Source organism: Nylanderia fulva, unplaced genomic scaffold, assembly GCF_048542155.1.
Source record: "Nylanderia fulva isolate GAGA-0341 unplaced genomic scaffold, ASM4854215v1 Scaffold19, whole genome shotgun sequence".
NCBI lineage: Eukaryota > Metazoa > Arthropoda > Insecta > Hymenoptera > Formicidae > Nylanderia > Nylanderia fulva.
Window position 1 is genome coordinate 3,560,521 of NW_028190161.1, and position 18,500 is coordinate 3,579,020.

The 18,500-nt window shown below is 37.1% G+C and overlaps 1 protein-coding gene across 6 annotated transcripts in view; it reads right to left on the reverse strand.

Annotated features, from left to right (window-relative positions):
• Positions 1-18,500, reverse strand: part of scalloped (TEA domain transcription factor 1 homolog scalloped) — a 162,505-nt gene that overhangs the window by 141,394 nt on the left and 2,611 nt on the right. For 2 of the 6 annotated variants that reach the window (XM_085481754.1, XM_085481750.1), the window contains exon 1: positions 13,390-13,604. The exons of 1 other annotated variant lie outside the window; for it this stretch is intronic. Coding sequence is in view for 2 of the 5 variants with exons in the window: in XM_085481753.1 (XP_085337879.1) it covers positions 11,356-11,380 (25 nt within the window). In the remaining 3 variants the exon portion in view is untranslated. Of the gene's footprint in view, positions 1-11,355; positions 13,097-13,389; positions 13,605-18,500 lie in introns of those variants that run through there. 3 more of the 6 variants (XM_085481753.1, XM_085481751.1, XM_085481755.1) reach the window with 2 other exon arrangements.

Below are 18,500 nucleotides of genomic sequence, written 5' to 3' on the forward strand. Positions count from 1 at the left end.
GTCGCCGCCATCGTCACCCTCGTCGTCGAGGACGACAACGAGGACGACAACGCTGGCAACAGTCGTGAGAGATGAACGAAGAGAGAGAGAACAACGTACAAACACACTCTTCCACGTGCAAATAACATTTATACTCAAAGAGAAAGAGAGACAGAGAGAGCACAGGGAGGATTCTCGTAAACATCAGGCCGTAACTGTAAAACCCGTTTCCATCGCGTTTCGCTTACCTCGATCGAATTTCCGCGTATATCGTGCGAAAACATGTTGCGCGAGCATTAATTAAGATGTGAAACGGTATAGGTACTGAATTTAATAACGTTTATCTTCACAATAGAAACTAAGGTGTATTCAATTTCTATTTTTTTTCGAGACTACACGAGGTTTAATTTTTTTAAACATTATTTTTGAAGAATTATTTCTATAATTGATTGACACACATAGAAATAACAATAACAAATTTTTAATAAATCTTAATAAAAGCAAGAACTGATTTCTATCGAGATTAATCATCATTCGTAGACGAAGGCTTTGCGCGGAACGATGCGGAAGTAAGAATTTTCCACGCGGAAACTCTGTCAAGTTGAATAGCGAATCGTGAATCTACATTACTCACGAAGACGAAGAGAACGACCGGGACGGAAAAAGAAGGCGAAGCAATTTAATTTTTCTCCCGCGCACGCGGAAGGTTCTATATCGCGCCGAAAGGAAGACGCGACGTGTCGCGGTTTATTACATTTTTCCTCTCCTAGTCAACGAACTAATGGACCGTTGGAAATAGTGCCGAGGCTATAAGCCCCTATTCATCCTTGAAATAAAATCAGCACCATCTCGCCGGCTATATGTCGTCTCACTTCGAATCTTTTGTTTTCCCGGTAAAAGTAATTGAATAAAATGCATAACAACAATTTATTATGCACGCATATTTTAGTAGAAAAAATCTTCAATTAATTTCTAAAAAAAATAGTTTAAATGCTGATTATATTTTTCACGTTTTTTATTTCAAACATATTTAGAAATCTCTAAAATAAAAGGGAGGAAAAACTCCTTTACGTTTATCATACTTTGAAATTTGATTATTTTACATTGTAAATACTTGCCAATTTTTCAGATTAATAATAATTAATACATTTTTCCTAAGCATTATATATATATTGGACTGTGCCTACATGTCGTCATACTTATATTAGAAAACATAAAAAACGAAGCTTTTTTTGCAAAAAAAGTTATTAAAGTAATTGAAGACTTTTTACAAAGCATTTACTAGAAAAGTTTTTTCTTTAGTTTTCAAAATTCCACGATATAATCTAACATTCGAAACAATTTATGGTACAAGGCAAACGACTAGGGAAAAAAAGATGGCAATCTTTTCGCGATAAAATATTTTCATCGCCTTTCAATGATCGCATAGATTTCGCACATATATGTATGAGTGACCGCAAGGCTTCTGCTACTACAGAAGAGAAGAACTCGTCGATCACCTTGGCGAATCGCTCGCGCGCTGACCTCGCTGATCGAGATCGCTTCTAAACTATCGATTCATACGAGAAATCCATCGGCACGATTTCCTGCAGATATTTTAACTTTCTAGTTAACCGGTCGACCTGCCGATACTCGCGCGTTAAATCACGTCTCTTAAACGAGTCCCTCTCCCCACCTACCCCCTCTACGATAAGAGGTGGCCATTGTACGCGGCAAGAGAGTTGTTGTTTATATCCTTGCAACCCTGCCCTCGTACTCCGGCCGGCATGCTTGTCGATCCTCTCTTGGGCTTTCTAGAAAATATCAAGCGACAATTAACTAGCAAGAGGATATAGCAGAGTGAGACTATCGCTCCGAGGTCGTCGTGGCGAGAAATCCGCTATCGAGCGAAATTTTTTCACGCTCCCAAGACTTTCTAGTCGATTGATTTGCGGCGATTATCCTTTCGCACGCGTTAAGCCACGCAAAATTATTTTCATCATAATTTCCGCCCGTGAATGCGAAGCGACCATTAAAGAAATTGCGAACCGTCTACGTAAGCGTGTGAAACAAAATAATGCATTCTCATAGCGATATATATAAATCTAAAATTTACATTAATTAAATTTATTTAAATTTATTTATTATAAATATGCATATGTATTTTATACGTGTGATTTCTAGAATTCTATTTGTGTTCATTAATGCACATAGAGTTTTATGTACAATAATGGTAAGGAAATTTGCAAGATAATTCTCAGGTCTGCAAGACGTTTCTTAGAAATGTTGTTTCAAACGACACCTCAATTAATATTGGCTGTCCACTTGTTATCGCTACTATTTGTTTTACTTCCTACATTAGTCGAGCTACATTTGCAATATTACTCATCACCTTTTCGAGCAACTGTTCTTCCGCATCGAATTCATCGATTAAAATATTGTATAAAAAATTATTTCACATGTTTTTTTTAGATCGAAAAAAGACCATCGAAATATTTTTTGGATTTTATTCCAAGTATAGAAGAGAAATAAAATACTTGTTTCTTTAAGTGTAATCCTATCTCAGAAATTGAGATGAGATGAGAGAAATCGAGCGTCTTTATTATCGCAACTTTGATCCGAATCAAACAGCGCTTGATCCAGAACTTGTTGCTCTTGTAGAGCAGAATAAAAAAAAGTATCCTCGTTATGTCGAGACTATAGGGGCGCCAGTCTACCTCTACCTCTCGTATCGAAAACAATTATCGTAACGTAATATCTCGCGTCTATCGTCGCTGAACGACAATAAATCCCGCGCATGTGGTGTGACTTTCCTTTCTCCGCCTGCACGAGTGTATTAAACTTTCGCAATACCGACTTGCACTCGTGAACTATCAAAGGAATATGTTACACTCATCACATTTAAGCCTCTCTTTCACATTCACATATTTATTTTTCCGAGATAAGCATTATCTTTGTTCTTTATCACAACAGAAATCTGTAAACTTATAGGATCTTCAAAATTTTCATTAAAATTACTTTATAAATATTTCATAAGACTTGTATGTAATATATAATTGCAATACAAAAAATAAATATGTATGTAATATTTTTACAGCAATTCTCTTTTTATAAAAAAAAAGTTTGCAATTGAAGAAGAGATATCAGAATAGAATTCATATTGAACATTGAAAAAATATCAGAGGTAGAAAACACTTTATATTCAATTTAAAATATTGTTTATACGTAGAAAAAAAAAATGTTTGCTGAATCTACAAAGGACGATGACAAATGCAACTAACAATGCAGCACATGTCGGATAGAACGCAAAATGGCCGAGCAAATCCTTGCCTCTCTTTGCCTTATAAGATGTCTAGATTACAGTGTATCGTGCTACATAATCTGTAATCTGTACTGCACACACAGAATGTACACAGCCATAAATTGCAGAAATACTATCCTATACCATCGTCGTACGTAATATTGCATATCTTGCGCATATCTGCCATTGATGTTATAGGGCACACTACTAAGAGAGAAATTGAGCATTACCCTCGAAATCCGTACATGAGTCCGGGGAGACAGATAGTTACGGGAAGGGCCCACACAGTTTATACCGGGTGACCGATATGTACGAGCGAATCGCGTGATCGTACTTCGACTGGTATGCAGACAGGCCGCGGTGGCGTGTTGCATTATTTTAGAGAGGAGCGGGGAGAGAAAGAGAAAGACATGCATAGGGCGCAGACAATCGCGAGGGGAATCCTGACTGCATATGTGTCTGTTTATATGTGCATGCACACACGCACGTGCATATATACACGGTAGCGGAGAGGGAGCGGTCGACCAGGTGGTAAAGCTACCCCATGATTTTCTGGCCCGGGGGAGAGAGTCGGAGTCTATATACGTATATGCATACTACTCTCGTTCGAATGCACGTATCGCGTACTCGACACGCGATCGAATCGCGCGCGTTTGTTAGCATTAAACTGGCAGATAAACGCACGCGTCGCCGACCGCACCCCGCGATATGCATCACGTTCGCTATAGTATCGATGGTGATTATCGATTTTACTGTTTCTTTGCTTATGTGGAATTGTCGCTTCTCTTACCCCAACTTGAAACTTTAAATTTCTCGAACAAATTTTTTTATGTCCCTAACTTTCCTACGCATCAATTATATCTTGCCATTTGCGGATCTTTATTTTATATACTTGTCATATTGACATAAAAATTTAATTTGTGAAATAAATGTAGTGTGCCTTTAAAGAGTAATTTACAAAAAATCAAAAAATTCTATTGACTAACATTACATTTCTTTTAATTTTTTTATTTTTCTCGAAATTGTGAATTATTGTGAAACAACATATTACCAAGCAAAGTAAATTTTATTTTCTTATTAAAACTCTCAGAAAGAATATATTTTATCACAATACATCGTAGATATTTTTTTATGTAATGTTAAACCTTTAAACCAATAGACGAATGAATTTTCCAATTCGGTGTATCTGTTCCACATGTCGTTTAAATATATGTACTATAATGTATAAATTACTTTCAATAATTGTTCAATTTGTTCTTTCTACTTCAATAGTGACATTATTCTACATTATATACTTTCTTGATTATTTTCTGTTTGTAAATAAATAAATATTTTCAGCATTCAGAATTACAAATGTTAGTCACCATTAACTTTGATATTTCGCGCGCTGTAAATATTATAAATCTTTTAACTGCATCCACATATGTACGTATTCTGTTAATCGATCCGCAAAGCCAATAAAAGAGAACATATTTTACAATTCCGCGTATACCATGAGATGTTGACATAAAGGATGATCATTATTCATAGCAAGCGGCAAAAACGAGCGAAGGACGACACATGACTCACGCACCACCGAAACCAGTCAGGCGCGTAATACACGTCGATTACGTCTAATCGATGATACTGATAAACGATATTAATCGTTGCTTAATCCGCCACGCGAATATATGTATATGTATATGCATGTATACGAATGTGCACGCGTGTATATGTATGTAATGTGCGCGGGAAAAGCTGAAGTGACGCGAACTAGTAGTCGTTCGAAAGTTACGAGCAGGGCTTTAAATCGCTTTTAAATCCGGCTGGCTGGTTTCACCGGTTTAGATATATAAAGTCCAGCACAACCACATGTGACGTCCGACCTTTCGCAAATCGGTCCACGAATAGCGACTTTTCGCGCTAAAACCTGCCGGGATACGCAGAAAAACCTGATGTCTATTTAAAGGCAACAATTTGTGACACGACATCGTCAGAAGTTTTCTATTTTACAGAAATGCCTTGCATAAGATCACGATGCAATATTCTAAGTACAAATTATAATTGCAACTCATTGTTATTATTGTTGCGATCCTGATATTTGCGTACACGTTATAAGAGTGTCGTAAAAATATGAAATATAACGTCAAGTCAAGAGACGTTTGAATGGAAAATAGCGTCGTGAATAAAACTACGTCGCATAACATCTCCCATAACCGTGAAATAACATGATAAGATGCAAAATTAAAGCTGCCTTACGAATAAAGATTAAATATACCTCGTGAATTTAATTTTTTATGTAAATGCAGATAGAAATACTTTATATTTTATGAATAAACAAACACGTTATTTTTCTGTGCGTGTTCACAATATTGACAGTATTATCAAATTCCTGCCTAAAACTCATGTGTAATGTTTGATGTGACATCGGTCGAAGTCTAAACAAAGTCTAAAGTTCTTTTAGTCGGCACTCGTATCGAGAGCATCGAGATCCATGAGAAAAAAAATCTTCCGTCAACTCGATGAATATTTTATATCCACGCTTCGAGCGTTATATATATAATACGGTTGATCAAACGCACGTATAGCCGTCATAAATGTAGCGTGCAATTTTTCCACGCAATAGAATCGCTTCGTGGAATCGCAATTTCGCTACATTATATACTTCCGATTGTACGGCAAAAGAAAAGCAATAATCGCGAGACTGTTTTAATCACATTGGAGAAGGGGTAAGTGTCGTTAATTAAATACACAGCGACGCACAATTTAATTATCCACATCGCAATTAAGTCAAGTGTGAGAAGAAGTACGTACACCTTTGGTAATAATTTTAGTTACTTGACGATTTGGCATCGTCTACGCCAAATAGAAAGCCACGCGGTTCTCCGGTGCCAGAGAGCCGCGCGTGAGCAAAAAAAAAAAAAAGAAAAAAAAGAAGCGTAAAATATCCGAGAGGAGAGAGGAAGGCGAGACGAAGAAGCGGAAAAGGAGAAAGAAAAGAGCGAAGAGGAGTCGTGGTCGGAGGGTCGGTGCGCGATAATCCATTTGCTCCTTTCGTAGACCAACGGGACAAGGCATTCTATTTATATCCGCGAGAAACTTGCGCCTAATGTGTAGACCAGTATTGTGCAACTTGCATCGCTTTCCATAAGGTGTTTTATTGTGTTTAGCGTTTAAACAATTTAAATAGAAAATCAAAATAATTAAAAATATTGATCATTTTAATATCATCACTTTATTACAGCAATGCATTGCAAAAGTGATATAAAGGATAAAATAATGATATTATTTTTAATATCGACATTCTATTTAGTTGCAAAATTAACATGAAAAGTAAATAATGTTTCGATTTCATATTCAAAAGATATAAATATAAAATATTGTAATAAATATTCATGATTATAATATGAAAATATTATAAAAATACTATAATAAATATAAAAAATATAATATTATTCTTCAATTAATTGCAATTGAAAGTTTCAATGGAGATATAAAATGTTGATATTTAATACTAAAAGCTTTTTTAAACTGTGTATATATATATATATATATATATATATATATATATATATATAGAAAATTTTATTAAAAAAGGAACACATCCACAACTCTTTGAAATATTTTAAATAAATTTTCCAGTAATAAAAGCATCTTATAGCGAATGTGATGATACGAGAGGGGCGAAAGAAGAGAGTAAAGACAAGTCGTAGCCCCGAGTGAAAAATCGTCCGCGTACAAACAATCCATTCATTTAACAATGCACGACTCGTGTTGCATTCAAGGCCGCTACATCGCGGATCAAAGAGCTTTCGCATCAGAGAAGCTGTCTCGCAGAGAGTTGATCGTTTCGCCAAAGGGCGAGCACCTCAAAATAATCTATATCGTTTTCCTGTGCTTGCAACCACCGTACATTTCCTTTAAAAACTGGCATCCGAGCTATTACTCTGTAGCTCGAGGCTGTCAAAATATATTATGATAATGACAGTTATGATAAAAATGTTGTTTCGTATAATCGAAAAATGTGTCAAAAAAATAGTGTCAGCTTCTTTCACAAATTTTAATATTTTAATTTTAATATATTATATATTTGAAAATAATTAAAATAATAAAATTTATATAAAAAACAATGTAAAATATCACTGCAATATTCGATTGAAAAAAATTGAATAAAATAACGATATTGAAATAATCGCTATTTTTCGTCATTTATATTGCTTTTCTCTAAGAGTCTGATACACAATACCTTATGGAAAGCGATGCAAGTTGCAATAAAATTGCACGTTTTGCGCTGTTTTCCGACTGTTCACCGGCTCTCGTTCTTCAACGCGATAAGATAGAATCGAGAGATACGATATAGGCGCGATATCGTTCGTGGAAGTAGTGTTCTTTGGGAGATTTGAATATCGAATTTATCGAAATACATAGCCGATATATTACCGCGGCTATCGGTTTCTTCGGACTCGCTCGTTCGTTCGAGGAAGAGAAACGAACCGATCAGAATTCGCGACAGAAGCGAGAGAAGCGGAATAGAAAGAGAGATACAACTTGCACCTGCTAGTTGGCTATACAAGTGGCTTTCCACTAAAGTGTACGTCACTTCGGACCCTTATCGATTAAAAGTCGACGATACTTGCATCAGCCATCTTAAATTACGACGCAGTAAACGGGAAGATAAATGAAGATGCTGCTCGCGCAATTTGTTCTCAAACGAATTGAGTCGAGTTTTAAAAAAATTTTTTTTAAGTACGAGATATAAACTCTGTCTTTCGTTCAACACACAGCTGGTATCGCCTGTCAAATATGAAACTTTTCAAAAATATATGACGTATTTGCGCTACTGCTTTGACTAAGTTTTGATTTTGACAGCTGCGATATTGCATGGTTCTGCTCGGTTTATATATGTAATAGTTTTTACGGTAAAAAGTTATTTCAGGGACATAAACTGCGGGAAATTTTTCTTTGATCGTTTCCGGCGTCGCAATTTCCGGCTCGAACGTTGCATTGTAAACTTTAAGAAGAAAACAAGTTGGAAACAGGCAGTTTCCGCGTAAAAATTTCATATAGAGAAGCTCTTTCCATCCAGGGAGAGTTTTAATATTCTTGTTATATCATGACGAAAAAATTTATAATTTTGCTGCTCGACGCGTGACAAACGTTAACTGCGATCGGAAAACGCCGCACTCGAGACGTTGTTTGTAGAAAGTGGAAGCGAATCGCAAATGTTAGCACAATTGGTTGCGGCGACGTATTTCGTTGCGGAAAATAGAGAAACGCGCGCGAGGCGAATATTAAAATATCTCGTAGCTCGATGCAATTCTCGTACGTGACGGCAATTTTTCTCCAATATATATACATATATTCTCGAGAATCGGATATTCAATAACCGGTTGATGTAAAGTCGAATTACATAACGCGATATGAACATAATAAGACAAGCTATAGATACAAGAATGTAAATGTTGATAACATTTTAATGTCAACGCTTTTATATAAATGTAATAATTTCACTTCGTTTCAGACACCAACACATTTCCAGACTGTTATTAATTGCAAGATAAGAACTGATATATAAAAATGAACGATGTCGCTCTTATTAAAATGGCTTTGGCAATAATCGGGAAGACGCACAAATATCGATTTACCGTCGATCTTTAAGAGCGCGAGAGTATTTTTGACCGATTGCGTCATCGACTCAAAACGACTGGCGATGAGATCGAATCTATCTCTAAGAAGGAAATCGCTAGTTATTGAAACACGGATTCTTATCGCAACATTTATCAACTCCTCACCAGGCCGCTTGACGACGACATATATGTAGATACCTACTGTACAATCATCGTCACGCTTATCTCCAAATTGTAAACAAAAGTCATGTAATATTTACAGATTGCACGAATAATACGAGCACAAATATATCAATATAACTAATTGTAAGTTTCATAATTCAACGTCGTGTCGGCTCGCGTCAAAAGTGACTAGGTGTGGATAGGAAAAATTAAATATGGCATGAGCTGCAATTTTTTTTAACAAAGATAAGAGCGTAACGAACTCACAAAAGATCAAAGAAATCAAGAATCCCCTTGATTGCGAGTTCCCAATCAAATTATGGGCGATATGTGAAAGTAACACGCGACGCGAACGATTACAAAAGAGATCGAAGAGAAATTTCATTACAGTTTGAGGAAAAACTCGATATTTTTATCAAACAATGACAGAATGCAATATTCCGCATTCGACGCTTATTCAAATGTATGTGATGCATTCTTTAAATAGAGAGATAACATTTGTTTATAAACATAATATCTCCATGATATAAAGAGTAAGTAATCTTGACATTTATATTTTACCTCCGAAATATTATCCACATGTATCAATACATGAAAAATGTTATCAAATATATATAGGAAGTAGATAAATACAATAAATACGATAAAATATCTTGCGAAGTAATTATATCTTGTGCAATGTAATTACTAATTAATTAAATATAAATTATTTATCCGCTACTTGCATTAAATTGCTTCGATTAATTATGCAGTAATATGTAAATTTCTTCCTTGGTTATCATTAGCATCAATATCTTTAAAAGAAAATAGTGACAAGTAATATCTACATACCTACACACATGTATAAATATGCATATTGACAGTCGATTGAATTGGAGCATCTCTATGTATATTTATTTTATTATTTACATCTGATATTTCGTCCGTCACGATAACGCGACGAATTATTCGCTTAAATTTACGTAACGGTGTATTGACGCAAAATTATTTTCGACAACACGTCAACGTAGCCGCTGTCATCTGATATTCTTTTTTTCACGTTTCTTAATAATCGTTTTATCACGAAAGAGATCGCGCCGGAATTTATCGTTGCACGCGCGCGAAATTAGCAATTTCGGATTACGTGAATTATTTAAAGGTGATTTATGCGCCTTTATCACCTAGCGAATATCGCGAAAGTTTGAGAAAACGATCGGGAAAACTTGACGCAACAGAATTTTACGAATTAATCACCGCTATCGTCATGCCAAGATTAAATGGAGAGTAAAAATTAATTGATGTAATCCATTTTTAAGAGAAACAATCTTTTTTTCGGTTCGATAAGATCGACAACAACGCGATACCAAGCGTGGCTTTAATTCCAAACTTGAGATATAATCTGTTTTTCATCGCGTGAACTTGTGAAACGTTTTGCTATAGAGATATACATTATTTCGAAGGTTGTGTTTGCGTAAATTATATTGTAATTGCATTTGTAATTTATTATCACATACACATAGTGTATACATTGTAAATATTGTCAAAATTTTCCTAAAGTCTATAAGATTAATTAATTTAAGAAAATATAATAGCTAATTTAAGAAAAGATAATAGATAAAATATCAAATTTTTTAATCACATTTTTCATATTTTTATGTATTTTTCAATATAATATAAATTAAATCCTGAAACACTTAAACACTTACATGGTTTTTCGACAAACATTAACTGCTTTACATATATAGCTTGTCACTTTATTTTGAAAAAAAATGTGTAGTATATTCTACAACTAATTTTCAATAAAAAATAATAAGATTCAATTAAATTATATATTTAAAAGAGAATAAGTCTAAACTTTTAAAAAATGTTTTCAATCCCGATTAGTGTTCCAGAACTAATCTCAATCACTTTCGTATCTTGCTAAGCGATCGAGATCTGAAAAAAACTTGTAGAAAAACACACCGGAAGATCGAAAGAGATTACGATGATTCCGTCTCGCGCTGACGTTCGTGTTTTCTAGGCTTAGTCAGGTGCGCGCCAAAGCGCATAGTAAAGACGCGTAAACAATGGTACTTCGGAGATGATCGTGCGCAGCTGTTTGCGCGCGTGTGTCCATCCCGCGTCTGACGGTGAATTCGCGAAGAAAAAAAAAATTACGCGATACATCTTGTTTTTTCTCAGAGAAAGAAAGAGAATCGCGCGAGTTTACGCGGAGAAACACTTTCGCGTTCATGTGCATTTATATGCGCGAGCGACGAAGGGACTCTTATTATACCACACACACACACACACACACAGACACGCAAGCACGCACGCTCTCTCACAGACACAATAAAAAGAGAAACTCACTCCAGAAATAATGCACAGTATCCATCCAAGCCGCGGTGGCGAAGGTGGGACGTTGCTTCCTCCGGAGTTTATCGAAGCGAGCTTAGCAGCTATCGTACAATAAAACCAGACAGAATGTCACGTTCCTTCCGCGCGACGATGCTGACCTCGTCGTCGTCGTCGACGTCGTCGTCGTCGCGACGACGACAAAATACACTATACTAAACACTCTCGTCGTCGACGACGAGTTTTCCTTTCACGGTTTTTTTTTTCTTTTTTTTTCACGATTCTTCGAAGTTCACGTTTAGTCTCGCGAGACGGAAGATTACCCGGAGGATCCTCTCGAATTTCTCACACTCCGCGAAACGACATTCGCCGACCGCGTCGCGTCGCGACACTTTTCGCGTACATAACCCCACGTTTTCCCGCGTTTTCTCTCTCCGTCTCTGCTGCACGACGACGGAAGAAGAATCAGACGGAGACGAAGAAAGGGTGCACTCTCGGCTCGCGAAGTCGCGCCTTCCTCGGCAAGGAGGAGAGATATAAAATCACGGGACGCAGAGGTTTATACGAAGAAGTGTACTCGCGAGGCTCGAGACGACGCACGGCGATATGTTGCGTCGCGTGCGTTCGCGTGCGCGCGCGCGCGCCCCGACACTTTTCAAAACAATATGCAGGCAACACACCAACCAGAGAGCGCACGTATCTCACCCCGCGTATGTATATACGTGTGCTCGAGAGCTTCAAGCGTTTTCTCGCGCCACCGCCGCGACTCTCTCCCTATCGCGCGTCTCCCTCCCACCGACAAATCTATCAGTCCCTCTATCTCTCTCTCTCTCTTCTCCCTCTCCCTACCTTCTTCTCTTCCAGCCAACGGCGGTTTTTCCGCACGCACACGCCGCCGCGGATCAATAATTCACCATACGAATTCACCAGAAAGCGGGTGAGAGCGAGCGAGCGAGCGAACGGACGGACGACACGAGACGAGACGAGACGAGCGTGCGGACAGGCTGGCGGACAGAAGCGACTAGGCGGCGAGCAGCACGCGTTTCTGTCACGGCGCGCGCCGAAACAACGAGGAAACGCGCACGCAGGCCCACACCACCGCGACGACCGCGAGAGGAGAGTTCCAACCCTAACCTCTACGTCCCTCTCTCTCTCTCTCTCTGTCTCTCTTTCTCTCTTTCTTCGTTGCGCTGCGCTGCGCTCGGTGCGCGCGATTTCACACAGGAGCGTGCGTGCGTTCCCGTACGCGTCCCTGACAGCGCACAGCTGACAGGACAGGATGCGATGCGACGAGACGCGCTCGTAAACGCGCGCGACAACTCGGAGTTCGGACTGTGCTCTCGAATCTGCGAGTGCTCGACGTGTAAACAGCCCTCTACCGGAACGCGTACATACACGAGAGAGAGAGAGAGAGAGAGAGAGAGAGAGAGAGAGAGAGAGAGAACGCACACCTCTAACCACGGCCAACTTCGTGCCGGTGAATCGTTTATCTGTCGCCGTTCGTTCTCTCTCCCTCCGAGGGTCACGCGACTTTCTCTCCCTTTACCCGCGCATGTTTTCTTTCATTTAATTTCGAAATGATTGGGTAGTTGAACACGGGGACAACGCTCCGGCGGAAATGTAGCTTGTGACAAGCGGAGTCGAACGTGCGAGAATATCGGTCGGGCAACGGATAACGGCGTCATGCGTTCACTCGTTCACTTGCTCGTTCACTCGCTCTCGCCGAACCACTCACGCAGAACACGCACGTACACACATACATGCCTACAATATCGCTCTTTCTCTCTTTTTTAGCACATACATACACACACACACATACGGCGTCTCTCGCTCCCTCTGTCTCGCTCTCTTTCATCAGTCTATGACTCACTCTCTCTTTCTCTCTTTCTCTCACGGATAATATCACCATCGTCGCTGCGGTCGGATTCGTTCGTTCCTTGCGCGGGCCCGTTGCAAGACGACGCCACCGTCAGGACAACACGGGCGTGGACGCCGCGCACTTTCGCGAACGGCATTTCAGCACTAGATATTTATGTATCGTGTACTTACCACTGGACGAACTGTGTGACGTGGCGGCGCACGCACGAGCACGGGGACGGCCCTTATTGTCGCGGACGAAATTCACACGGGGTTATATTAGCGCGCAAGACTGCACCACGGTAAATACGAGTACGGTCACCACTCTTGTTTTTGGTATGCCAGGAATGGCACAAAGAATCTGGACAACGCACACGCCTGCTGCGCAGCCGGTCTGCGCACACGCTGATACCGCTTACGCGGTCGCGGGAGAAACCAGAATCACGAATGCGCCCGAGGACCAGCGGAGAGACCCGAAGCTCCCCCGTCTCCCGCTACCCCCACTCCGTTCTTCCCCCACCCCTTCGACACTCTACCATTAACTATCCCCGTACCCCGCACCGAGAGTTCAGTCGCGTCACGCACGTAATGGAGGTAGGTTGTTGGTGAGCGAGTGAGCTAGCGAGCGAGCTCGTTTGCTTGTCTGTTCGCTCGCTCTTTCTTTCTCTCTCTTCGGGAAACGAGGAGCACTTGTTGAATTTCAAGGGTTGTGTTTTAGGCTTTACAAACGAAAGCATTAATAAATGAAAATGTAGCGTGGAACATTTTAGTTTGAAAAAAAAAAATAACTTGCGCTGATCATTTAAGGTACTTTTTTGTCATTCTGTGCATTCCGAATAATGCGTTAATGTATAAGACAAAAACTTTTTGTATATAGCGAAAAATGTTGAGGATTTTTTTTATTTCATGAATATATTTTACATTATATATTTAGCGTTCATTTATGTAGTAATAACATAACGCTACCTTCTCTCTTTATCTAGGTTTTTATAATTATACATTTTTAATTTGTTGTTAAATATTGAAAGTTATTTACCGAATGCATATTTTAAAAAGCTAACATCACAAGAAAAAGAAATAAATAGTATTGAAACTTTGCCAACAATTACTTTGAAATTATTCTATATTTATTTCGAGATGTAGAAGTGTATTCGAAATATTTCTCGCTTATATGTTTTATTTTTTTGTATGAAGGTAATCATTTTACGCATACAGAAATTATGCATTTTACTTTATATGAAATTCTCTTGAGATGCAATATTTATATCAGAGATATATAAAAAATTAGAAACATCAATCACAATTGAGCATTTTTCTCACTGCAATTTTTTGAAAAATGTTCGATTACGATTGATTTGATTTGCTTATTATTTACCTATTGCTTAATTTTTTCTGAATCCAAAATCTACACACGATTGTAAAACATAATAGTTACACAAATAATTTCAAAAAAATGTTTTTCTGTAAAAGTAAATATTTTATAAAACGTATTCAAATTTTTATATTTCGCATAATGATTAAATTATGGAAACTCTATATCCATCCGCGTAAATTTCAATTCAACGATTTTATATAATAAATCAGCTGATATCAAATGTAATCTATAATATATAAATTCATTTTAAAAATATTGACATTATTTTAGTGCCGTTATATTGTTTTTCTTTTTCTTAAAGAATGCCTCAAAACACAACAAAGATCCATTGAAGCGTTATTGTAGAAGAGAAAATCAAAATAGAAATAGTCAAACCTACCATTATAAATGCCATATAAAATATAATTATATGTATCATAGTTTACAAATCAAGCACTTGATTTTGCATGTTGGCGCTTATCTTTTCATTCGTATTTGTCGGAATATAATAAATAGTTAAGAAAGATTAGATGAAATTCTTAAAGGACGTTATCTTTAGAATAGCATCTTTGACTTTAGACTATAGATATTTAAACAACTATCAATTTTAAGATTACTAGAAAGAGAAGCAACCTGCTTTTCAGCATTCGTAAAAGAGCGTTTTTTAAAGTTTTTTTTAAATACATGTTGGATTTTCTTATAAAATTTTGAATGCATATTTATTGAATTAATGATATTACACGTATAAGTTTATAGATTTCTCTTTTTAAAACAGAAATTAATTTTCTCTAATTCATTTTAGACAAAAATGCAGAATATATGAAAAAAGATTTGTGATTATCAAGCTAACAGTATTTCAAATTCAAATTTTATATTTTTAAATGATAATTTATTTTTATGCGTGTATAAAAAATATTTGCATAAAAGTTAAGAATTTTTTAAATGAAAGTTTTAGAAAATTGTTTTTTGAAAAGGTATACAAAATTCGTAAGTCAAATTCATCTTTAAAATATAATGCGCAACAATTTTAGAAAAGCAATTTGAGAAAAATAACTTTAGAATTTAAAAAAATATTTATGCATTCTATGCATTTCAAAATAAACTACATGAAAATAGATACAGAGATTTACTTTTAGTTCTTTTTTAAAAAAGAGATTTATATCAAATTTATTTAAGCTATCAATATATGTTTATCTACTTTTTTGTAACATTTTTAACATTACAGTGTGCGCAGAAAGAATTATAATTGTCTTTATTTAAAGAATTTATATACACACACATACGTGAATATCGGATTTTTATCTAAGCCCTCAATCATTTAATTAACTTTTATAACATATTTTTCACGCTCTTTTACGCTATATTATTATACTTTTATTTCATGCGATTATATAGTATGTATTTTTCTATTTCTATATATTACGTTGCATTTTTACAAAACTTTCTATTTTAATTCTTGAAAAGCATTTCTGTATTTTTCTATTTCTATATATTACGTTGCATTTTTACAAAACTTTCTATTTTAATTCTTGAAAAGCATTTCTGTTTCTATATAAAATCACTTATCCGACGTGATGTAACCCCAAAACAAACACAAATGGTATTTCAAAAATGCTACATGATATACAATAGCGTAGTATCGCAAAATGGAAAACATCGCAGATTAATAACGACGATGTCAAACAGCTCGCTCTCGCAAACCGAAACACGGTTCGCGTACGAAAATAATGCCCGGAGCTGTTAACTTTTGCGACTGGCACAAAGGCCCGGCCGTAATTAATGCCTTTAAACGTTTGCCGCGCAATGAGCTCCTTTTGTCAGTCGGTTGCATTGTGCTGCACAAAAGTTTACAAACGGGCAGCCAGCGCAACGTGGCAAAGCGCGACGCGACGCGACACACCGCCGGGCTAAAACGAGAGTTTTCAACGCGTTGTACGCGCTGCACGGCTTGAATAGAAATGGCGTACAGCAGACTCCGATTTCGCACAACACGTGCCTCTTTAAATACTTAATTACGTTAACGCCCGATTTCTGCCCCGCGAACTTTAGCCGCGATGTACCGCGGAAACGAGAGCCGCTCGTTTAAACCGCGACCTTCTGCGATGTTAATCCTTCGCTATTATCTCGGGGCTTTTACTAATATTGTACTTCGCTTTAAATAGAAACAAAAATTTTTAACTTTTAAATTCGATCGCGAAACGATGCTTAACATTTTACAACTATTTCTGTCTTGTATCGAAACTTTTTATCCTTCATCTCACTGTAACCACATTAAATTATGATATCAAAAGCGAGAAATTAATTTTTGAATCTTGTTAAATTTATTATTTTTCTTTGCGTGATAAGATTAAGCTTCAATTTGTAAATAAATAATAAATTATTCGTTCAAATGCTAAAGATATATAGAATGGATGCAAATTAAGTGAATTTATTATAATATAGAGTAATAAAAAAGAAGGATTTTTATTTTAACAAATTATGATATTTAAAGAGAAGTGACAAATTTAAAAAAAATTTATTTCAATGTATGGTGTAAAAAAAATTTTCAATTTCTCGCTCGTAATAATAAAATATAATCTATATACAATTACATGAAAAAATAAAAATCTTAAATCTCGATGTTTTTATTGAGCATAGCTTGACAAGAAATTGACAAGGAGATTGGAAACGAAATCGTGTAATTGTCAATTATATATATTGCAAGAATCGTTGGCGTCAATATTCTCGTTTCTGATGTCATAGTTTGAAAAGGCTAAAAATATGTAAATAATTCGGTTCTGATGTCACAATTTGAAAAGGCTCAAAATATGTAAATAACTCGTTTCTGATGTCACAATTTGAAAAAGCTAAAAATATGTAAATAATTAATTTTGAATCCGCGGTATTTCAAATTTCTCTATCACTATCTTGACTCCGATGCAAAACTATACATCTGCTGACGTACATTATATTTACGGTATCGGAAATACGCGTAATCATAACTGCATATGTGCTCGGCGATAAAAGGCTGGTTACCTAGAGCCCGCATAGAGCCGATAATTGTTCTTCCTTTGTCGCAAACTAGAGAGAGAACGTTGTAACACCCAGATAACGATAGAAATTCCGCTAAACACTTAATTTCCGAAGCCACCCTGCCACGCCGACAACGCATTTCCTAACGGTAATTAGAAGAGCGAGAGCTTTAATAGGTGGGAAAAAGCGACCGAAAGAGAAAGAGAGAGAACGCAGGAGGACAGAGCTTATCTTATTTTAATGCATGGCATATGGAATTTCGTTCGCGAGGAAATTGACAATTATCCCTCTCTTTACACCCTACTGCGCGTATTCAAGCTATTTTGATCCGGGCATAAGGTACGGCATAGTCGGTATGCCGCGAATCCTATTTAACGTCGACAGTCGTAAAACTGCTCCGCGGAACGCTGGTTTGCGCGACGATATCGAAGATAATTAATTGAAAAGCGCGGAAACAATGCTGGCGGAAAGGGGAAAAAAATAATAATCTTTTCATCATATCATTTACAGCAATCAACTGTTACACCATCGGATAATCATTAGCGCCATATAGTGACATATACCTATATAAAAAATATATACATGCCTGTATATTTTTTTGTTTTCTCCGCTCTCTTTCTTTCTCTTCCTATCTACGTGTCGTAAAAAGAAGTGTTGCTCGCGCAATTTCGCATTATGCAACGATGCACTTTGCATTCAGTCGCGTCTGTTGACTTTACTCGGAAGATGGGTGTAGGTTCATCGACACACAACGCACCGCGAGAGACGACGCTCCGCACCTGACTCCTGCAAGAAATCTGCAGCGTCGGTGACTCGACATCACGAGCGTCGTTATGCACGAGTCAGACATAAGTTTGCGAAAAATAGATGAATTAATAAGAATCGACGGAAAGTCATTTTATACACGAAGCTATATAAATTTTCATCATCTTTTCGA